Here is a 17,926-nt window from a genome sequence, read left to right as displayed (position 1 = left end):
ATGATTTAGAATATATGGAGATGCACTAGGCCCAAGCTTTCAGAGAATTCATTAGGACATAACTTGGATAGTCCTACATTAGATTTGTTTTGTAATATTTATGCAGTTTGTGCAATAATTTGTTATGCTGTGCTTATTCTAGTATATCCCCAATTGCAAGTTGCACTATTATATGAAGAATCATTCTTTGAACAAATTGAATAATTGTGAAATATGGTTGCAGTTGTAAAACATGTGATGCAGTTAAACTGTGAAATATGGGGGGAAAAGTAACATTTTAATTGCATAAAAATGAATTTGAATGTAGTCTAGTTTTTCTCTTATTTTTCTTTAGGTTGGAATTCAAATGCATCAGTTAATCCCAGATACCAAAGCTTCACTTAATTCATTCTCTTCATTTGTACGGAATAATGTTGCTGGTGCGTCATCATGCCCAAAGGTGGATCTGTTTCAGGCATCCAGATCAAGGAAAACTGTGGAACCCAGACTTTCAGAAGGTTAGCACATTTGAAGAGTTGAGTGCCCCCTACTATAGAACAATTTGAGAGAAACGGAAGCAGAGGTAGCACGGAAAAAAAGTGTAGATGAGAATGATTGAAGGAAAAAGGAAAGGATGACGGATACTTTTATTTCAAATTAGAAAAGAGAATTTTACATAGACAATATATGGGAGAAAAAATAATGGACCTTGATCCATTCGTATGAAAATATATAGAGAAATCCAGCTGCCACACATCCGATTGTGTATGCTACAATTCAGCTTGCCTATGACTACATAGGAAATGTATACCTTTTCTGTAGTGTTTTCTCTCTGACAGATGTATTTCTAAGACCCATGTGAAAAAAATTGTCCTGCAAAAAAGCAAACCTATTTGTGGAAAAGTTGCATGCTGCCTCAGTGGACATACACCTATTTGAAAGAGAGCTGTATCTAGCATACTGTGGCTATACTTTGTTTAGGCAATTGTAATAATCATTCAAAGTCTGCTTGAATTTTTAACAGATGTGTTCTCTTAATTTCTGTCACATATTGTTAATTACCATCAGCTACTACAAGTGCCGCTGAATCCTGTGGTTGTAGCTTTGCATCTAATTCAGCAGTGTCATCACCTGTTGCTACATTATATCATCAGGTTTGTCCTGTAGTGTAAACATGGGACTCTATATATATATATATATATATATATATATATATATATATATATATATATATATATATATATACACACACACACACACAGCGCCTCACGTTTTACGCAGAGGATACTTGTCTGAAAACTGGCACATAATTCAAAAACGCATAAATTATACACATATACATAACTACACTGTCAGTAGTAAATTTAAGCGCTTTATTCCCAAAATATGAGTGTGTAAATCAAGCTTTGATATTAAAGGAACAAGCACATTATTTAAAAAATGCATATATCAAATATGTGTAAAATACAATGTGTTTATTGTTTTTTTCTATTGCAGCTCCATTACCAGTTCAAATTGTTTCTGCATTATCTATGGGGTAAATAATCTAGAGGCCCTGATATATAATTTCATGAAAGGACAAATGGATGAAGCCATAATTGTAAACTTTCTGGGTTTTTTTTGAAAATGTGAACCTTTTGTGAACCTTATTCTATGTGAGCGCAAGAATAAAGGGTTATTAAATGTATATAAACACAGTTAGAACTTTGAATGCAGATTTTAGACACCCCAATCCGAAGAGCTATTAACATACAGTGAACCTTCAATGTAGACTTGTTACAGTGATGCCAAGAATGGGAAATTAATGGTAATACAGAGAGATGAAACGCTGAGATTTCTTCCCCACCAAGCAAATTGAGGCGATTTACTAAAAAGTTGCAAACTGATGTAGGGTATTGATAATGAAAAGAGAACCATCATTTCCTTTCTTTGGAAAATCAGTGAGAGGTTGATAATTTAAAATGGTCACCAGATAGGCACAGAGATTATCAATGATTTTGTGAATGTGGAGTGTATATGACAGGGTATGACTAGGACAGAAGTACTGTATCCAGTGAGAGAATATTTAATGCTGAGAACAATACAGGGGTAAGGTTTAGACTACACTTTCTCCCATACTGCATGGACTACTACCCTTTCCCAGTTTCTCGATCTCCGCCGCAACTGTTTCCAAAATGAAGCTTTTAACTCCTGGACATTTCTTTCAGGAAATCAGACTTCCTTTTGCCCCCATCCAAGCACTGTAGTTGACCAAGCCTTTACTCGTATCTCCGTCATATACTTCACTTCTGATCTCACCCCACCTCGCCTCGGACAGAACAGGGAGAGAGTTCCCTTACTCCTTGCTTTTCATCCAGCATCCAGCACATCATTAGTCAACATTTCTGCCATCTAATACAGGATCCCACCATGAGTCTCATCTACGCCTCATTATTCCTTTTTTTTGCAGGGACTACTGTACATTCCTTTCTTCCCACAGGATCACCCTCCTGCCCAGCCCACCATTACACTGTTTATTTTCCCTTCATCTCCCCATCACCATGGCACTCCTCCCTTTGGATCCCTTCCATTCCCATTTCCCCACCCCCCTCCCATTGGTCCCATCTGACACCATCACTTTTTATTTGGTTCAGCTCTGCACCTTCCTTTCCTAACAAATTCCAAAATCTGCAGTTTTTGTTCTCTGCTTTTCACCACTCAGCCTCTGTTGCTAACTCCACCCTTCCCTACGCCACCTGACACTTATCTGCCCATCAGCCCACCCCAACAAGTATCCACCTGTCACTAGCTTTTGTCCTACCCTTCCTCCAACCTCTCTATTCTGGCTACTTCCCCTCTGCTTCTGCAATTGAGATAAAGGGTCTTTACCCGATAGGTCGACTGTCTATTTGTCTGCACAGATGCTGCCTGGTCCGCTGAGTTTCTCATATGGCCTGCCCTTTTTGCTTGCATTATGCTGGAATAAATTGGATAGCTGAAGTGCATTGAATTGTTCTGGAATTGATTAACTGAATAGCTGCGAGCTGTGCTGCAAAGTTCGATGGCTCTCTTCTATAATGAAATATAGTGAGATCGCAGGTTAATTAGTGACCTTGCAACTGAAATATCAATTTACCGGCACTGTAGTGTCACACAAGATTTGTTTAATGAGAATAAAACACTGCACTGTTCCTGGACCAGAATTATATTTTCAAATCCAATAATATAAATCAAGCCCCTTCACCGAGGAATAATTTGGTTGTGTGCCTATGTAGTACTTAGAAATTGCATGAATTCCAGAGAGTCCTATACAATAGCATTTGTTATGGCCTTGAGAACATAAAGTAAATGGTTGAATTCTCAGAGGCATAGTTGATTCAGAGTTCATGCTGATCTTTGTGAAAAATCCCATTGGAAATACTACTAATTTGACCAAAGAATGGACTATTAGTTCTTCATAGCAGAAAATGTTATTTTTCTGGTAACTTTCATGTTTATTTTTAGATAAATCAATTACTGTAGCATGAATTAGATATATTTTGTGTGAGTGAAGCCAAATATTAACCTGTTGTGAACCATGTCCAAATTAAAGAACTAATAGCAAGAATTTAGTCTTGCCACAGGATTAAACCTCAATACTCAATTTAATATAACTTTATTACTAACCTTCTTGAAAATATTACCACATTTGTGATGCCATTTAGAGTCATAGAGTCATAGGGTCATACAGCATGGAAACAAGCCCTTCAGCCCCATCTACACTAGTCCCACCTGCCTGTGTTTGGCCCATATCCCTCTAAACCTATCCTATCAATGTACCTATTTAATGTTTCTTAAACGTTGCTATAGTACCTACTAACAGACAAAAGTAGCAGACTTCATTGGCAGACAAAAGTCTTCATTTGTTCATACAATTACACTTTTGGACTATTAATTACATTCCAGTGTCGCAGTTTAGAAACGAAACATGCCTGGATTGCTGATGATGAGCTAAATCTCATAGAATTAAGATTATAGTTATCACCCAAAATGTATGTGCAATTTTACAAGATGCCAAATATAACACAAATATACCCTAGACATCTGATCTTCACCAAAGTTCAAATAACAGATCAACAATTTTAAATTACAAACAATATGGTGAAATGGAATACTTTCCCCACTTGAGCATTTTTAAATATTAGCAAATTTAGTGTCTCACCTGCAGTTATTTATTTGCACTACACTGCAATAAAGGAATTTAAAAAATATGCTTCACACATCTGTCATTACTTGACTGAGGCCAAAAGATATATTTCTTTATTTTACTCAGGGCAAAATGCAGTGACTAAATACAGTAAAAGATTAAGATGAGATAATCTCATCATTAAATAAAGCATTAAATATTCACCCACTGCGTAAATGTATTTCACTCAGTGGACAAATCAGCTTTCAAAATTGGCATTTGAAAGATTTTGGTATTTAAACGTATTGTACTATAATACTGAAAATGAAATATATCTGAATTACAATTCAATCTTTTCTTTAGTTCATGTGATTTATCACTTGTAATTATGGTAAAAAATGTAATTGCTAAAGTATTTATAGATTTTCATTTTTATCTTATTGGGTTTTGTGAATAAAGTATTCCCAGATAATGCAACGTAGATCAGTCGGGACAACATTCCAATTTACTTAAGAGAAGGTAGTATACATTTTCTGAGGCCACTGTGCAACCATCGATAAAAACTGTAAGGCATTTAACCGTTTACATTTCACATGTGGCAGTTGTACATAAACTTCATGTACAATCTTCACTCACTTTACTGTATTTTCTTACATATGTTCACAGACCCTGTTCCTGCAAGAAAAAAGGCACAAACAACTGGAAACTCTCCCCTGCTTTCATCTAACACACATCTCAGAAGTTCAGAAACCTCATTAAAAACTGGTGGAATGCTTACCTCAGAGAACACACCTGTCTGTAAGGAAAGAGCTGGCATTAATATTGAAGTGCCATCCCCATCTCAGGTAATGTGCAAGTATTTGTTATTACAGAATCTTTAACACCAATACAATGGTTTTTTGAATAAGCTAGTCTCTTGTTTTAATTTATATCTATACTTGAAATATTAGTTCAAAAGATTGTCAATATCTCCTTCCACCATCTAAGACAACCAATAGTCAAGTTACTTAGATATAGATCTGAGATAGATAGTCACAAAGTGGTGGAGTAACTCAGTGGATCAGGAAGCATCTCTGGAAAAAAGGGATGGTTGACATTTCGGTTAGACACCCTTCTTCAGACCCAGAATAGTTATGTCATTCTTTCCCTGGACAATAACTGCAATAAAGAATAGAGCTCTTGCCCATGATGTTTTTCAACTTAAGAATTATTGCTATTGTGTAAATATAACATGCATCATTAAATTTTCACATTGTATATTTAAACCGCTTGAACAATACTTGGATCCATGCAGGTCAATTTCACAGTTGCATTATGACTTTAGACAGGCTCTTTGTTGCACGGATGTTATTTTCAAAACTATTGTGTAGGATCATCTCTTTGGTTCTATGAATTTTGTGAACTTTGAGAAGAATTAAAAGAAATTCCTTGGCTTTGATCATTCCTTGGTTTTAAAAGCCATGACATTTTCAAAGACTGGAATTTAAGTTATTTTACTTGGAACTCCTGACCATATATTTTTTCCATCAATTTCAGTGATTTCAATTTAGAAATATGAATATGAAAGTACATGATTTATTTTAAAGAGATGGGGTGTGGTGATGAAAAAAATCTGATTAGAAAAGGCGATCCCAAGATTAGACTTCTGTTTGAAGAAGGGTCTCAACCAGAAATGTCACCCATTCCTTCTCTCCAGGGATGCTGCCTGTCCTGCTGAGTTACTCCAGCTTTTTGTGTCTATCTTCGGTTTAAATCAGCATCTGCAGTTCCTTCCTACACATTAGACTTCTTTATACTAGTTTTATCTTTTGTTTCTTGAGAGTTCATTGTTCTGGTAAAATTTATTGTAAATGTTATTTATGGCACTCCACAAATGACAAATTGATGGAAGACCTATTCCAAATCAGTTTTTCAGTGCCTGGCAAAAACAATGTGGTGCACTTTTTTTACGTTTTCTATCATTTTTTTCTTTTTTTGCATGAAAACACACTCTTTCCAGGGGAAAGCTTTCTTGGTAACTTTCCCAAGTGAGTATTGTTCATGTGTGAATTTTGAGAGAAAGCACTTCAAGGTATTAATTAATGTATTGGGACAATCTTCATCTATTAGTCTGACACCCTTTTTCACACACTTACAACACTGGTCACACGTTAGCATTCAGAAGGAGGAACCTTGCCCAATGTTCTGAGAACTACTGAAGCCAAATGTGCCAACCTATTTTCAAATCCGATTTGGACATTTCTAAAAAAGTAACTTCGGTGGTCATAGAAAACAGGTGCAGGAGTAGGCCATTCGGCCCTTCGAGTCAGCACCGCCATTCAATATGATCATGGCTGATCATCCAAAATCCGTATCCCTTGATTCCGTTAGCCCTTAGAGCTAAATCTAACTCACTCTTGAAAACATCCAGTGAATTGGCCTCCACTGCCTTATGTGGCAGAGAATTCCACAGATTCACAACACTCTGGGTGAAAAAGTTTTTCCTCATCTCAGTCCTAAATGGCCTACCCTTTATTCTTAAACTGTAACCCCTGGTTCTGGACTCCCCCAACATGGGGAACATTATTCCTGCATCTAGCCTGTCCAATCCTTTAAGAATTTTATATGTTTCTATAAGATTCCCTCTCATCTTTCTAAATTCCAGTGAATAGAAGCCCAGTCGACCCATTCTTTCATCATATGTCAGTCCCGCCATCCCGGGAATTAACCTGGTGAACCTACGCTGCACTCCCTCAATAGCAAGAATGTCCTTCCTCAAATTAAGAGACCAAAACTGCACACAATACTCCAGGTGTGGTCTCACCAGGGCCCTGTACAACTGCAGCAGGACCTCCTTGCTCCTAAAATTAAATCCTCGTAATGAAGGCCAACATGCCATTAGCTTTCTTCACCGCCTGCTGTACCTGCAAGCTTACTTTCAGCTCTTCAATGCTTGGTAAGATTTAACCTTTCTATGTACAGAATAACCTTTGCAGCATTCTGTATACATATTTAGACATTTTACACTGATAGTCAGGTGGATTTTAGAACATGCATAGATCTAAATGTTTTAATTTTTTAAGTAGTGAATTATTGAAATACTGTAGTGAATTTTTTAAATAGCAAATTATTCATATAGTGTTTTTATATTCATCTGGAATGAGATGCTGCAATTAAAGTATCAATAATGATTTAAAAAGAAAATTGCATAATTTTATGTTTAAAGTAAGTACTTTATTCTTGACTCATTGCTTTGTGAAATTTGTAGTGTTGTGTATGATTTATAGTTTTATTAGATATTTTAGTGTACAAATTTTAGTTACTAGTGTACAAAAGATATCATGGCTTTTAAATTCTTTGTGCACCAAAATTTTGAAATCTAAATCTTTTAGAAAATGTGCTCAAAACATTAAAAAAAAAAGTAATATTATATTTTTCTCTTTTTTTAGATAGATCCTACCGTTTTGGCTGCGCTCCCTCCAGATATAAGAGCGCAGGTGGAGCAGACATTCTCAGCTCGACAACAACCCAGTCTTACTGATATCCGTGTCAAAGAATCAGTGAGAGGCATTGTTACTGGAAACGAACCTGGGTCAATGGGGACACTGATTCTCGAGTTGCCAGAAGCTCAGGCACCAAGCAGTGCTGCTGGAATGATCGTAGCTCTCCCAGCCTTTTCACAGGTAAAGTGTCACTTATTGTTGTGGTTAAACTTTTTGTAAATCTTGATGACCAAATAGCTCCATCTGTATAAATGATCAAATCTTCATCACATAAAAGGGATTTAGTATTCAGGATATTTTATTTTCAGGTTGATCCTGAGGTTTTTGCTGCTCTTCCCCCTGATGTACAAGAAGAACTAAAAACTGCTTATGATCAAAGACATCGACAAGGTGAGATTACTAATAATACTGGGGTCTTTCAGGTGCAGTCTCTAATTATTCAGATTTCTCACTAAATAGAATTTTATAAATGGATAGACATGAGGGAGAAAGGAATGACATTTAAGTTAAAGCAAAACGCAAGGCGACTAATTGTCACTCACGTTTATGAAACAGTGTGAACGTTCATAAATATCTAATTTAATAAAGTTTGTCTGGTCAATAAATCTACAGACAGCAACGTTGTGGATTATATTAAGGGAGTATGTGGCAGGCCAGAATTACTGCTTGCCCATCTTGTCTTCCATTGACCAACACCAAATCTATGGCGCAGACATAAAAAAAAATATGAAGACATTTGTTTCAAACTTTTCATCTAAATGTTACAATCAACTATTCACAGACATGCAATCTACTTACCATTCTCAAGAAAAATGTATTTGCAGCAACCAGTCATAATTTGCAGAAATAAGAACTTGGCAGTATTTCATAAACCCCTCCATCTTTAAACCACCTCATAACATTTGAAGAAATTCGATTGAGAATGCATTGACTTAAATATCCATTTGTGTTGTTCCTCTTTTCTTTTAATTGGGACCAGTCAGTGAAATAGTTAGCCTCAAAGCTTTCTGTCCTTGCATTATTTTGTCTTATTTGTGGTGACATTTGTACAGTATTAGCTGCTCACAAATCACTCTTTCTATATGGTTGTACCTTTATATTTTCCCTTTGAATTATGTTTGATAAAATTATTTGACAACTGGAAGAATCTTTGAAAGAATTGTATGAGTTTTAAACAGTATCAAGTAATTCTGTTCTCAGCATTGAGTATTTATACTTGGGGCTATCCCTTCCTCAATTTAGAGTTCCTGAGCTAAATTGTAACACTGCAAGGTGCAGAAGCAGATTCACAGGTACCTATGGGAAACATTGCATGTGAGGTTATTCCAGTTTTGGTCACTTTCTTTATATACCCTTCGAGATGCAGTCACAATCCATTCCTTTACTTGAGGTAATTTTATATATGTGAATCTGTTGAGGGAATGCAGTTCAGCTTAATCAGTCTCACAAAGGATGTGAGTAGATGATGGTCCAGAAAATATGAAGGAAGCAAAATAATGATTGTTCACTGTGGTGTTGTGTGTAGATAGCAGGGCACATAACCATAAAGGTTAGGAATTTAGCATTACGAAGAAAATGGATAAAGCTTAAAGCTTTTGGAGTGATAATGGCCGGGAAAGCTACTAAAGTGTATGTTAATGGTTCACTGTTCGCTTCTGAAATGATGTGGGTGTGATCCTCAAAGAGGTGGTGACATTTTTCTTAATCTTTTAGGCATGAAAAATCAATTGCTACAATTAAAGAATACTCTTCCTGAAAAATCAAAGAAACGTTTTAAAAAGAAGAATCACACTAGTCCTATTAAAACTCTAAGTCCTCTTAAAAATAAGTTAATCAGTCCACATAACGTACTGCCTGACTTGATCCGACATGAACGCCAAGTCAAAGAAAATTTTCAGGTAATATTGTGCTGCTAGATTTACGCTAAATCTACTTCAATAGTTAAATTATGTCTAGTTTTAACTTAATAATTTGTTTTGAGTTCATTTTATTTAGTCTTGTATGTAAAAATGCTGTATCCGTTCTGATCGATTTATTTTCATGATGCTCTGACTGAGTGGGAATCTTGTTTGTCGTACATTATCTAAATTTCATCTAAATTGGCAAGTATCATTCACTTAGCAGACAATATTCAGAATCTTTTGGATTTTCCCCATAATTTAGAAATGTTGGCATTGATTGTGTTATTCCAAAATTCCCTCAATTCTGGGAAAGTCATGGCAGATTCAAAATGTAATGCCCCTATTCAAGAAAAGAGGAGACAGAAGGCAGGAAGATACAAAATACTTGAATCTATTTTTGATGAGGTAATGACCAGACATTTAAAAAATCTGAACACAGACAGACAGAGTCATAATGGTTTTATGGAAGCCAAATTACATTTGACAAGTTTATTAGTAGACAGTGTTTGGATTTCAGTCACCTTTAATTTGGGTGACACATACAAGTCCACTGCATATGGTTAAAGCTAACAGCAATAGCCTGGATATATTAACCTGGATAGAAGGTTGGCTAACAGAAAAGAGAGTCACCATTTATGGAATATTCTCAGGTTGGCAAGCAATAGATAGTGAGATGCCACAGATCAGTGCAGCGGCCTCAAGTATTTATGATATCTTCACGACTAGGGGCGCTGCATTGAAGGTTTTTGATTCTGCTGTGTGGGGATGTTTTATGTTGAACTCTATTGTGTGTTGTGTTCTTTATTTTATTGTATGGCTGGATGGTGATCACATTTCACTGTGCCAACTGGCACATGTGACAAATAAATATATCTTGTATCTTGTATGACAGGTGAAGGGGCTAAGTCTTATATAGCCAGATTTATTGATGGCCCAAAGAGAGATGGGGTAGAAAGTTTTGAAGAGCATACAAAAAGTCTGCAAATGCATAGCGATAGGCAAAGCAAGTGGGCAAAAATGTGGGAGATAAAGTATATGATTGGAAATGTGAGGTCATCCATTTTTGTAAAGAAAGTTGAAAAGCAGAATGTTATTTAAATGGAGAGTGGCTACAGAATACTGTTGTAAAGATTGAATTAGGTGCCCTCATATGAAATATAAAATTGGGTTACCCCTTTAGGACTGAGATAAATAGTAATTTCTCACCTCACTGGTCATGTATCTTTGGAATTCTCAATCCCAACTGCTATGAAAACTGAATCACTGAAAGTACTCAAACCCAGGATCGTTTTTTAAACTATAGAAAAGTTGGGGATTCTCACGGTACAGACAGAAAGATGGAGCTGAGACTGTCATATCAGCCATCTTTTAATGTATTTACTGACGTGTTCCTTACAATTCAAATCAAAAGTCCAATCACTATTAGGTTGATTTTGCAGCATCTTAAAAACTATTTTTAGTAAAGAGTAGGGATTAATATTTGATAATTTTGGTTAAAAAAAGGGTTGTTGGGATGAGCCTACAGCCACATCTTTACTAATGTAGCTTGGTTGTACAGTTAATGGATCTAAACTAATGATAGCATCTTACTGACAGGTATAGCAATTGTACCATTCTGTTCTCCCAAAAAAAAGTAACAGTTCCTTAAATATCAGTGAGCTAGTGTGTAAACCATTTTACATGACCAGTTTTTATCTGTTTACAGGGTGATCCCGTTGCTTCCACATCCAACCACCTTGTATCCTTACAACATGAAAATTGCACTGACTCAGTGCATCTGAGAGCTAATCTTGCTGGAGCCTATGAACTGCAAGATGTAAAATCACTTCTCAAAGAATGGGTTACAACCATTGGAGGTATGTCTAAAATAATGGTAATAGCATCCTGTTGACTTAAGCCAGAGTTCAATTTTTGAACAAAAAAAGTTCACAAAATAGTCTAATATAGGACGCCACAGTAGTCATCTGAAATGCTGCAACTACATACATCAGTTTTTTCAAGGAAAAGGTATTTCATATATGCTGATTGAAATAAGTTGACATCGAGCCACATAAGGAAAATATTAATGTAGGCAACGAAAAATAGTGCGAGAGAGCTATGGACCAAGTGATAGGGTTAATAGATGTGTACTCAATGACTCCCTGCATGTTTTAATAATCGTTTGTAACTCCTACACTCTTTAGAGATCAGTATCAGCAAGGCAGTTGATTCTGGATATTGAATATTAGTATTAAAATTAAGGTAAACTAATATCTATTGTGCAATCCTATGCAATTATGCCTATTCCATAGAGTTTACCTGCAACTCCAAATGTGGCTGACAAGTAATGAACTACTTTAGAATGACAATAAAGGATACTTTGACTTGACTTTAGGATGATTGAAGTTTATCACTTCATGACACGCCATTTGGATGCTCAGTGACAGAGGAATTATTTTGATATTAGACGTATCATTTTAGTGAAAAAGTGGGAGAAATGGTACATTCTATTCCTCTTGTTAAATTTGTGTTTGAACTTGCAGGCACAGTGCTTTTGAAGAATTATGCAACTTTTTCATGGTAATTAAAAATTTAGAAAAATGGGAGATACAGAAAGTCCAATGCCCTTTAAAACAAAATATTGTATTCAAAATTGGATTTCTGCTAACAATAATTTCTCTGTTTTTTAAAATATTTGTATAGAGCCAGTAGAAGAGGACATTCTACAGGTTGTTAAGTATTGCACTGATCTCATTGAAGAAAAAGATCTGGAAAAATTGGACCTCGTTATTAAGTATATGAAAAGGTAATATCCATTTATCTGTCAAGCTATGCTGTGTTAACTATAATATCCAGATCAAGTATGTTTTTAAAGAGCACTTTCTGCTGTTGAACTCATGCTTGAATATTATTTATTTGCAGAATCATAAACTGCTTTATAAGTGGCCATAGATTAATGTATGAATGTTGTATGTGAGAGTTACATAAATTCATTGTTAAATATAGTGTTGTATGTTTAGATTTCATAAATCATTATCCTCAGATTGGAATTGTTTATGGCTATGTATGATTCATTTGATCTTATGAATCATTATTATGGACCACTTTTGTTCTTGTTCATATTTCAAATGCACCATAGGATAGTCAGTGAGAAATGTTTAATGATTCAAATTCCTAATGGAGTTCTTCATTCCTTATGGTTTGTGCTGAAGAGATTGAAAGGGGTGACTTTTCCAAATTTAAGCACACTTTGTTTGGGTCAAGTACATACTGATTAAAGTTAGACCAAGATTCAAATTTCTGATGCTCTTCTATAAAATAGTTGACTCAATTTCAGAAAAGCCCAGTGTAACATAAGATAGAGAAAAGGAAAGGATTGGTCTTGTGGATCCTTAATCCTGTGTTGAACCTTTCTAGTTTTCCCGAAGTAATCATCCTGTGATCTTTGAGTGACATTAGCAATTTAGAAACAAATCAGTTTTCTATGATTTTGAAAGATGCAATGCAGTGGTCGTGTTATGTAAAAGAGATCAGTCTAGTCACTGCTGTAAAGTTCGTTCCAAACAATTGATAATTTTATATTCTTGATAATTCTACCAGTGCCAGGGATATAAACTTATATTGTAATTACAATGAATGATTTCATAACATAGTCTTTTTCAGTTTTGATGTGAGCTCATACCAAATAAAAAAATTGGTGTCAATGAGAAACCTTATTTCACTTTGAACATGCCAAAAAAAGGAGCTATATTCCCACCACTTTGGGCAGGATTCAAATGCAGGTCCTAGATTTAAAAATCCATTCTACTAACTAACTGGATGACGCATCATAATTTAAAAAGATGTTCTTTACAATTCTGATAACAGATTTGTTGTTCCCTCTGTTTATTATAAAGATACTGATATCTCCATATAACACTTTCCTGTGAGATGCGAGTTTATTCACAAATACTGTTGTTTATGGCACTAGATGCTTTTACTTGTTTTGACTAAAACATTTAAATTGTCATCTGTCCTACACTAGTCTTTTTATTAAAACCATACCTGCCTGCACATGTTATTTCCTCTTTACACTATGCATCATTAATGCCATCTCTTTCAAATCTGACTCATACCCGTCTTAAGTAATTTAAAGTAAATCTAAATTGTTCTCATTTTTGATGATGCTCCATAACAACTAACAACTTTCTTAAGTGAAATCAACATTTCCTGTGTAAGATTACGATTCCTGATAACTCTCTTCATTACTGTTGGCAATGATCAGTGCTGCTCAAAATTCAGTCTTTTGCTTTTGTAAATGATCGATCAATTTATCAGTTAACCAACTGATCAACCAAATCATCCCAGTAAATCACCTCACCAGACTTCATATTTATCTCCTCAGCTGTACACTCTTCTGCCTTTCATCATCTGTATCTTGTAGGATATTCCATATAAAGTATTATTTCATGCTACTTAGATCAGTGTCCTTTTTTAAAATATATCTTCTTTATATAGGAGGATAAGGCACCATGATCATTGTGTATTATTTTCTGCATAGTTTTAAATCCACTATAAGTAATTCTAATTGTAACTTTCCGTAAAAGTATATTTACTGCTGTCTTGCATCTGTTCCAGCCATTGCAATTCTGGTTCCTTTACATATCTGACTTTTGCAAATCCTCTTTCCCACTTTTCTTTCACTATTGTAATATCTACTATCTTTAAGGAGAAAATAGACTTTAACTCATTTTTTTCCTGGTCTAAATCACAATTATCGTGAAGAAACTTTCCCTTTCAATTTCCTTATTATGAACATTTATTTATGCAACTTCTGTCCAATTTTATGGTGTTGACTATTACATTTGTTATTCTCAAGGTAGTGCCATTAATCTTCAATGGGCTTGCATTTACTGAAAGCTTGCGCCATAGTAATGGCACATCTACAGCGTACATCATTATTATCATTTTGCAGAAATTCCAGGAAATTATGCGTAAGTGACTCCTGCCATTGTATATACCACATGATACTTTTGCTGCTGCTCCACAGGGAGTTTTACCAAAAATAGTTAAACAGCTAATTATCAGCATACTGCTGCCCAAACCCCAATCAAATTATTATTAGGTTAGCGCTTTCTGCTTCTATATCTATGGAAGAAAGGCACCAGAAACAGAATACTCTTCCGTTGGGATTAACTGAGAATTGATCACTTTTCAGTGAAGATTTACTTTACTTTATTTAATTTCCATTTACTATATTAGTGAATGGAAGTTTACATTTTAACAGCCAACCATTTTCTAAATAGTTGCCTTGGGCATCTCCAAATCATTTGACATGTATATCTAAATAAACTTGCCACTTTTCAGCTCCCTAAAGCAATCTTTAATTTTGATTGAAATTGCTTTATCAATGGTTCATTCTGATTCCTTCCACATAAATCCAAGTGTTTCCTGACCTGCATTAACTTCCTCTTTGTTCATTCATCCATTTATTAATGACCACCTCACTCACCGAACAGTGTTACATGATGATTCCATATATTGTCCAAGATCCAATCCTACATCAGATTATGAGGCCTTCATTACCTTTGGAGCAATGGAGTTTTGTTTATTCATTGGGGATGGTACTACTTCATGTTTAACCAGTAACTACCACCTTTACCTCTGGTGACTCCATCCTTTGTTCTTTTCAATCAATATCTTTGGCTTCTCTCCTACCTTTGATTTCAAATAGCAAATTGCTAAAACTTCAATTAGTTTGGTTTTCTTTTCCGTGCCAAAGCTTTTTTTCCCCTCAATAACTCTGTGCACGTTAAAGGCCAAGTCTTTGAATTCTGCTCACATATCTGGGAAGGCTGCTGGACTTTAGCACTCGGTATGTAAGGAAAATTGTGCACAGTGGTGCTCCTGAGTTTCATTCCTTTTGAATACCAAATTATGCAACTAATAGTCTAACTTCTTGGTCTCTTATTTTCATTCTTGTAGTTTAAAACCTCACTGATACTCTGAAGCTTGAATCTTTTTTAAGTTTAAAAGCACCCCTTACATGTTATCGACAGAAATAAATATGGGTAAAATGTGACAGATATTATTGTATTGCTGATGCTGAGAAAAGTAACTCTGCAACACACGTGCCCGTGCTGTGAAGTCGGTGTGTCCTCGGCATGGCAGCCATGGCTGATTATCAGAACTGTCTATCCCCATTTATGTTGTATCTTCCGTTGATATATAAAATGGACAATGGGAGTACACCAGAAAGATCTGGCCCATGAAGGACATTGTTACAATTCAGAAGTGGCATTGGCAAATGCTACTTTCCAATAGTACTTAGTCTTCCATAAGCTGCAGTGACAAATTTCCCCTTAATTACTCATAACCCTCTTTTTACGAGGGGGAAGGAGCGATGGCAGGGACCAAACCTGTGCAGGTTTTGGCAGAAAATTTTAAATTATCAAACATTCAATACCTTTCAGCAATGAAAACCTTCAGCACATCAGGAAAACTTTAACTAAGTTCAAAAGGAATTAACATTTTGGATGTAGGTTCACAACAGAATCATTCATATTTTCTGTGCAGTTTAGAATTTTGGGGATGTTTTGTTTTTTATACTTTAGATCTATTTAATCATTGATAACTTGATGCATGTGTTGCAGTCATTTTTGCTCCTGGATGCTGCATAATTATTTTCAGCCACAGAATAATGCGAGGAAAATTATGCTTTCTATATTGTTCTCTGACAGGCTAATCCAACAATCAGCAGACTCTCTGTGGAACATGGCTTTTGACTTCATTCTTGACAACGTTCAGGTTGTAATGCAACAAATCTACGGCAGCATGTTAAAATTTACATGAAAAGACATTGCTAGTGATATTTTTAAAATCTGTAAAACATTGGAGCCTGGAGCTCTCATCTTGTGCCATAAAACCTTTGTGAAGCTCTTAAAATTTGCATGGTAGAAAAGCGTTGTGTTTTTATGAAACATTTCTGATAATGAAAACAACATTTTGTAGTTTTTTTTTCCCTCTGCAAAAATTGTGTACCAAATTCTCGTTGGTTGCATGTAAATAATTGTGTTGTAAAAATTATCATGTATGTAGAATACATTGTGTTTACAAAATTGTTGTTTATAAGCAGTTTGTTTTTTTAGTGGTTTACTTCTATTTAATAAAAAAGTTTGTTGTGAATTCATAAAATATTGTACACACCCATGTTTTTTAATATAAGGCACTGTATATTAGTATTTCAAATACAAGTTATCAGAATTATTCATGCAGTATTTCTGACTAATAGCCATCAATGAAATTAGTTGTTCTTGTGCAAATTCTGCGGCTCAGGCCTAGGGAACATTTTGCATATTGGAGTGTCTATAATTTAACTGCCTTAGCTCACCAACCCTGCACAAATGAAGCAAAATTTAATAAACAGTTACAGGTATGAAAAAAATTTAAATTGAAAGATTGCGCCTTTTTAATAAACTCCACTCACGCCTGCAGTTGTGTACTGCATTATTTTAGTCTGAATGAATGTTGGCCAGTTTTTAACCAAGCCTGTTAGATCTCCCCTTTGTCTGCTGCAGGGGAAATTATCATCAGGATCCTCCTCAATCACTGTCTGCCAGTGGCTGAAGAACTGTTTACAGAATGGGTGGAGGCAAGATGGACCTGGAGTTGTCATGCAGTGAAGATCAAGAAAATTCCAGCACTATAATACTCCCTTCAACCTCAAAACATTTGAACCATCAGTAAGGAACTGTTGGGCACCACCCTCAAATTCTGCTCCACTTAGAAATTCATTCCACCTTCTGCTTTCCGCATGGCAGGGCGCAAACCATGCTACTAACGGGTTAACAACAGCACCAGTCGCAGTGAATACCAAAGCTATATCATCACCACAAGACTTTTCTCAATGTTGCACCTCACCAAACATCCCATGTGAGTTGGACCAATCTTTAGGATGAATGAAAAAATTTGATCTACACCATATACATTCCAGAATAAATGTCATGAAGTTTAATTCTAAGCATACACAGGCATGCGACAGGAAAAAAACTGGGAAAAAAGAGGAAGAGAGATGGGGGTCCAGGGTACAGTTCCAAGGGGCAGCGCCCACTTTATGCAGAAAATATTTGATAATTGTACCTTGAAATGACACTGTTTTCTTGCCTGTTTACCCTTAATTTATACGGCCATTTTCTTTTATTGTACCTTAAAATAACATTTTTTTCTTGTTTGTCACTTCTTAATTTACAGAAAATTAGTGATAATCATACCTTAAAATGACACCTTGCTTGTTTACATTTGTCATATTGAAAATATTTTATATTACACCTACACCTACTTGTAACATGTTTAAGAAAGAACTACAGATGCTGGAAAAATCAAAGATAGACAAAAATGCTGAATAAACTCAGCGGGTGAGGCAGCATCTATGGAGTGAAGGAATAGGTGACGTTTCGGGTCGA

The 17,926-nt window shown here is 35.5% G+C and overlaps 1 protein-coding gene across 2 annotated transcripts in view; it reads left to right on the top strand.

The window, feature by feature from the left end:
- Positions 1 to 16,957, top strand: part of rev1 (REV1 DNA directed polymerase) — a 75,102-nt gene extending 58,145 nt beyond the window's left edge. Inside the window, exons 16-24 of one of the 2 annotated variants that reach the window (XR_004412321.1) lie at positions 335 to 497; positions 4,790 to 4,968; positions 7,552 to 7,785; positions 7,914 to 7,995; positions 9,319 to 9,503; positions 11,212 to 11,362; positions 12,189 to 12,291; positions 14,344 to 14,458; positions 16,205 to 16,953. Coding sequence is in view for 1 of the 2 variants with exons in the window: in XM_033022564.1 (XP_032878455.1) it covers positions 335 to 497; positions 4,790 to 4,968; positions 7,552 to 7,785; positions 7,914 to 7,995; positions 9,319 to 9,503; positions 11,212 to 11,362; positions 12,189 to 12,291; positions 16,205 to 16,316 (1,209 nt within the window). In the remaining variant the exon portion in view is untranslated. Of the gene's footprint in view, positions 1 to 334; positions 498 to 4,789; positions 4,969 to 7,551; positions 7,786 to 7,913; positions 7,996 to 9,318; positions 9,504 to 11,211; positions 11,363 to 12,188; positions 12,292 to 14,343; positions 14,459 to 16,204 lie in introns of both variants that reach the window. The other variant, XM_033022564.1, reaches the window with a different exon arrangement.
- Positions 16,958 to 17,926: the final 969 nt, after the last annotated feature.

Source organism: Amblyraja radiata, chromosome 6, assembly GCF_010909765.2.
Source record: "Amblyraja radiata isolate CabotCenter1 chromosome 6, sAmbRad1.1.pri, whole genome shotgun sequence".
In the NCBI taxonomy this organism is placed as follows: domain Eukaryota; kingdom Metazoa; phylum Chordata; class Chondrichthyes; order Rajiformes; family Rajidae; genus Amblyraja; species Amblyraja radiata.
Note: the sequence above shows the minus strand (reverse complement) of the source record. Positions and strands in the feature narration are given on the sequence as shown.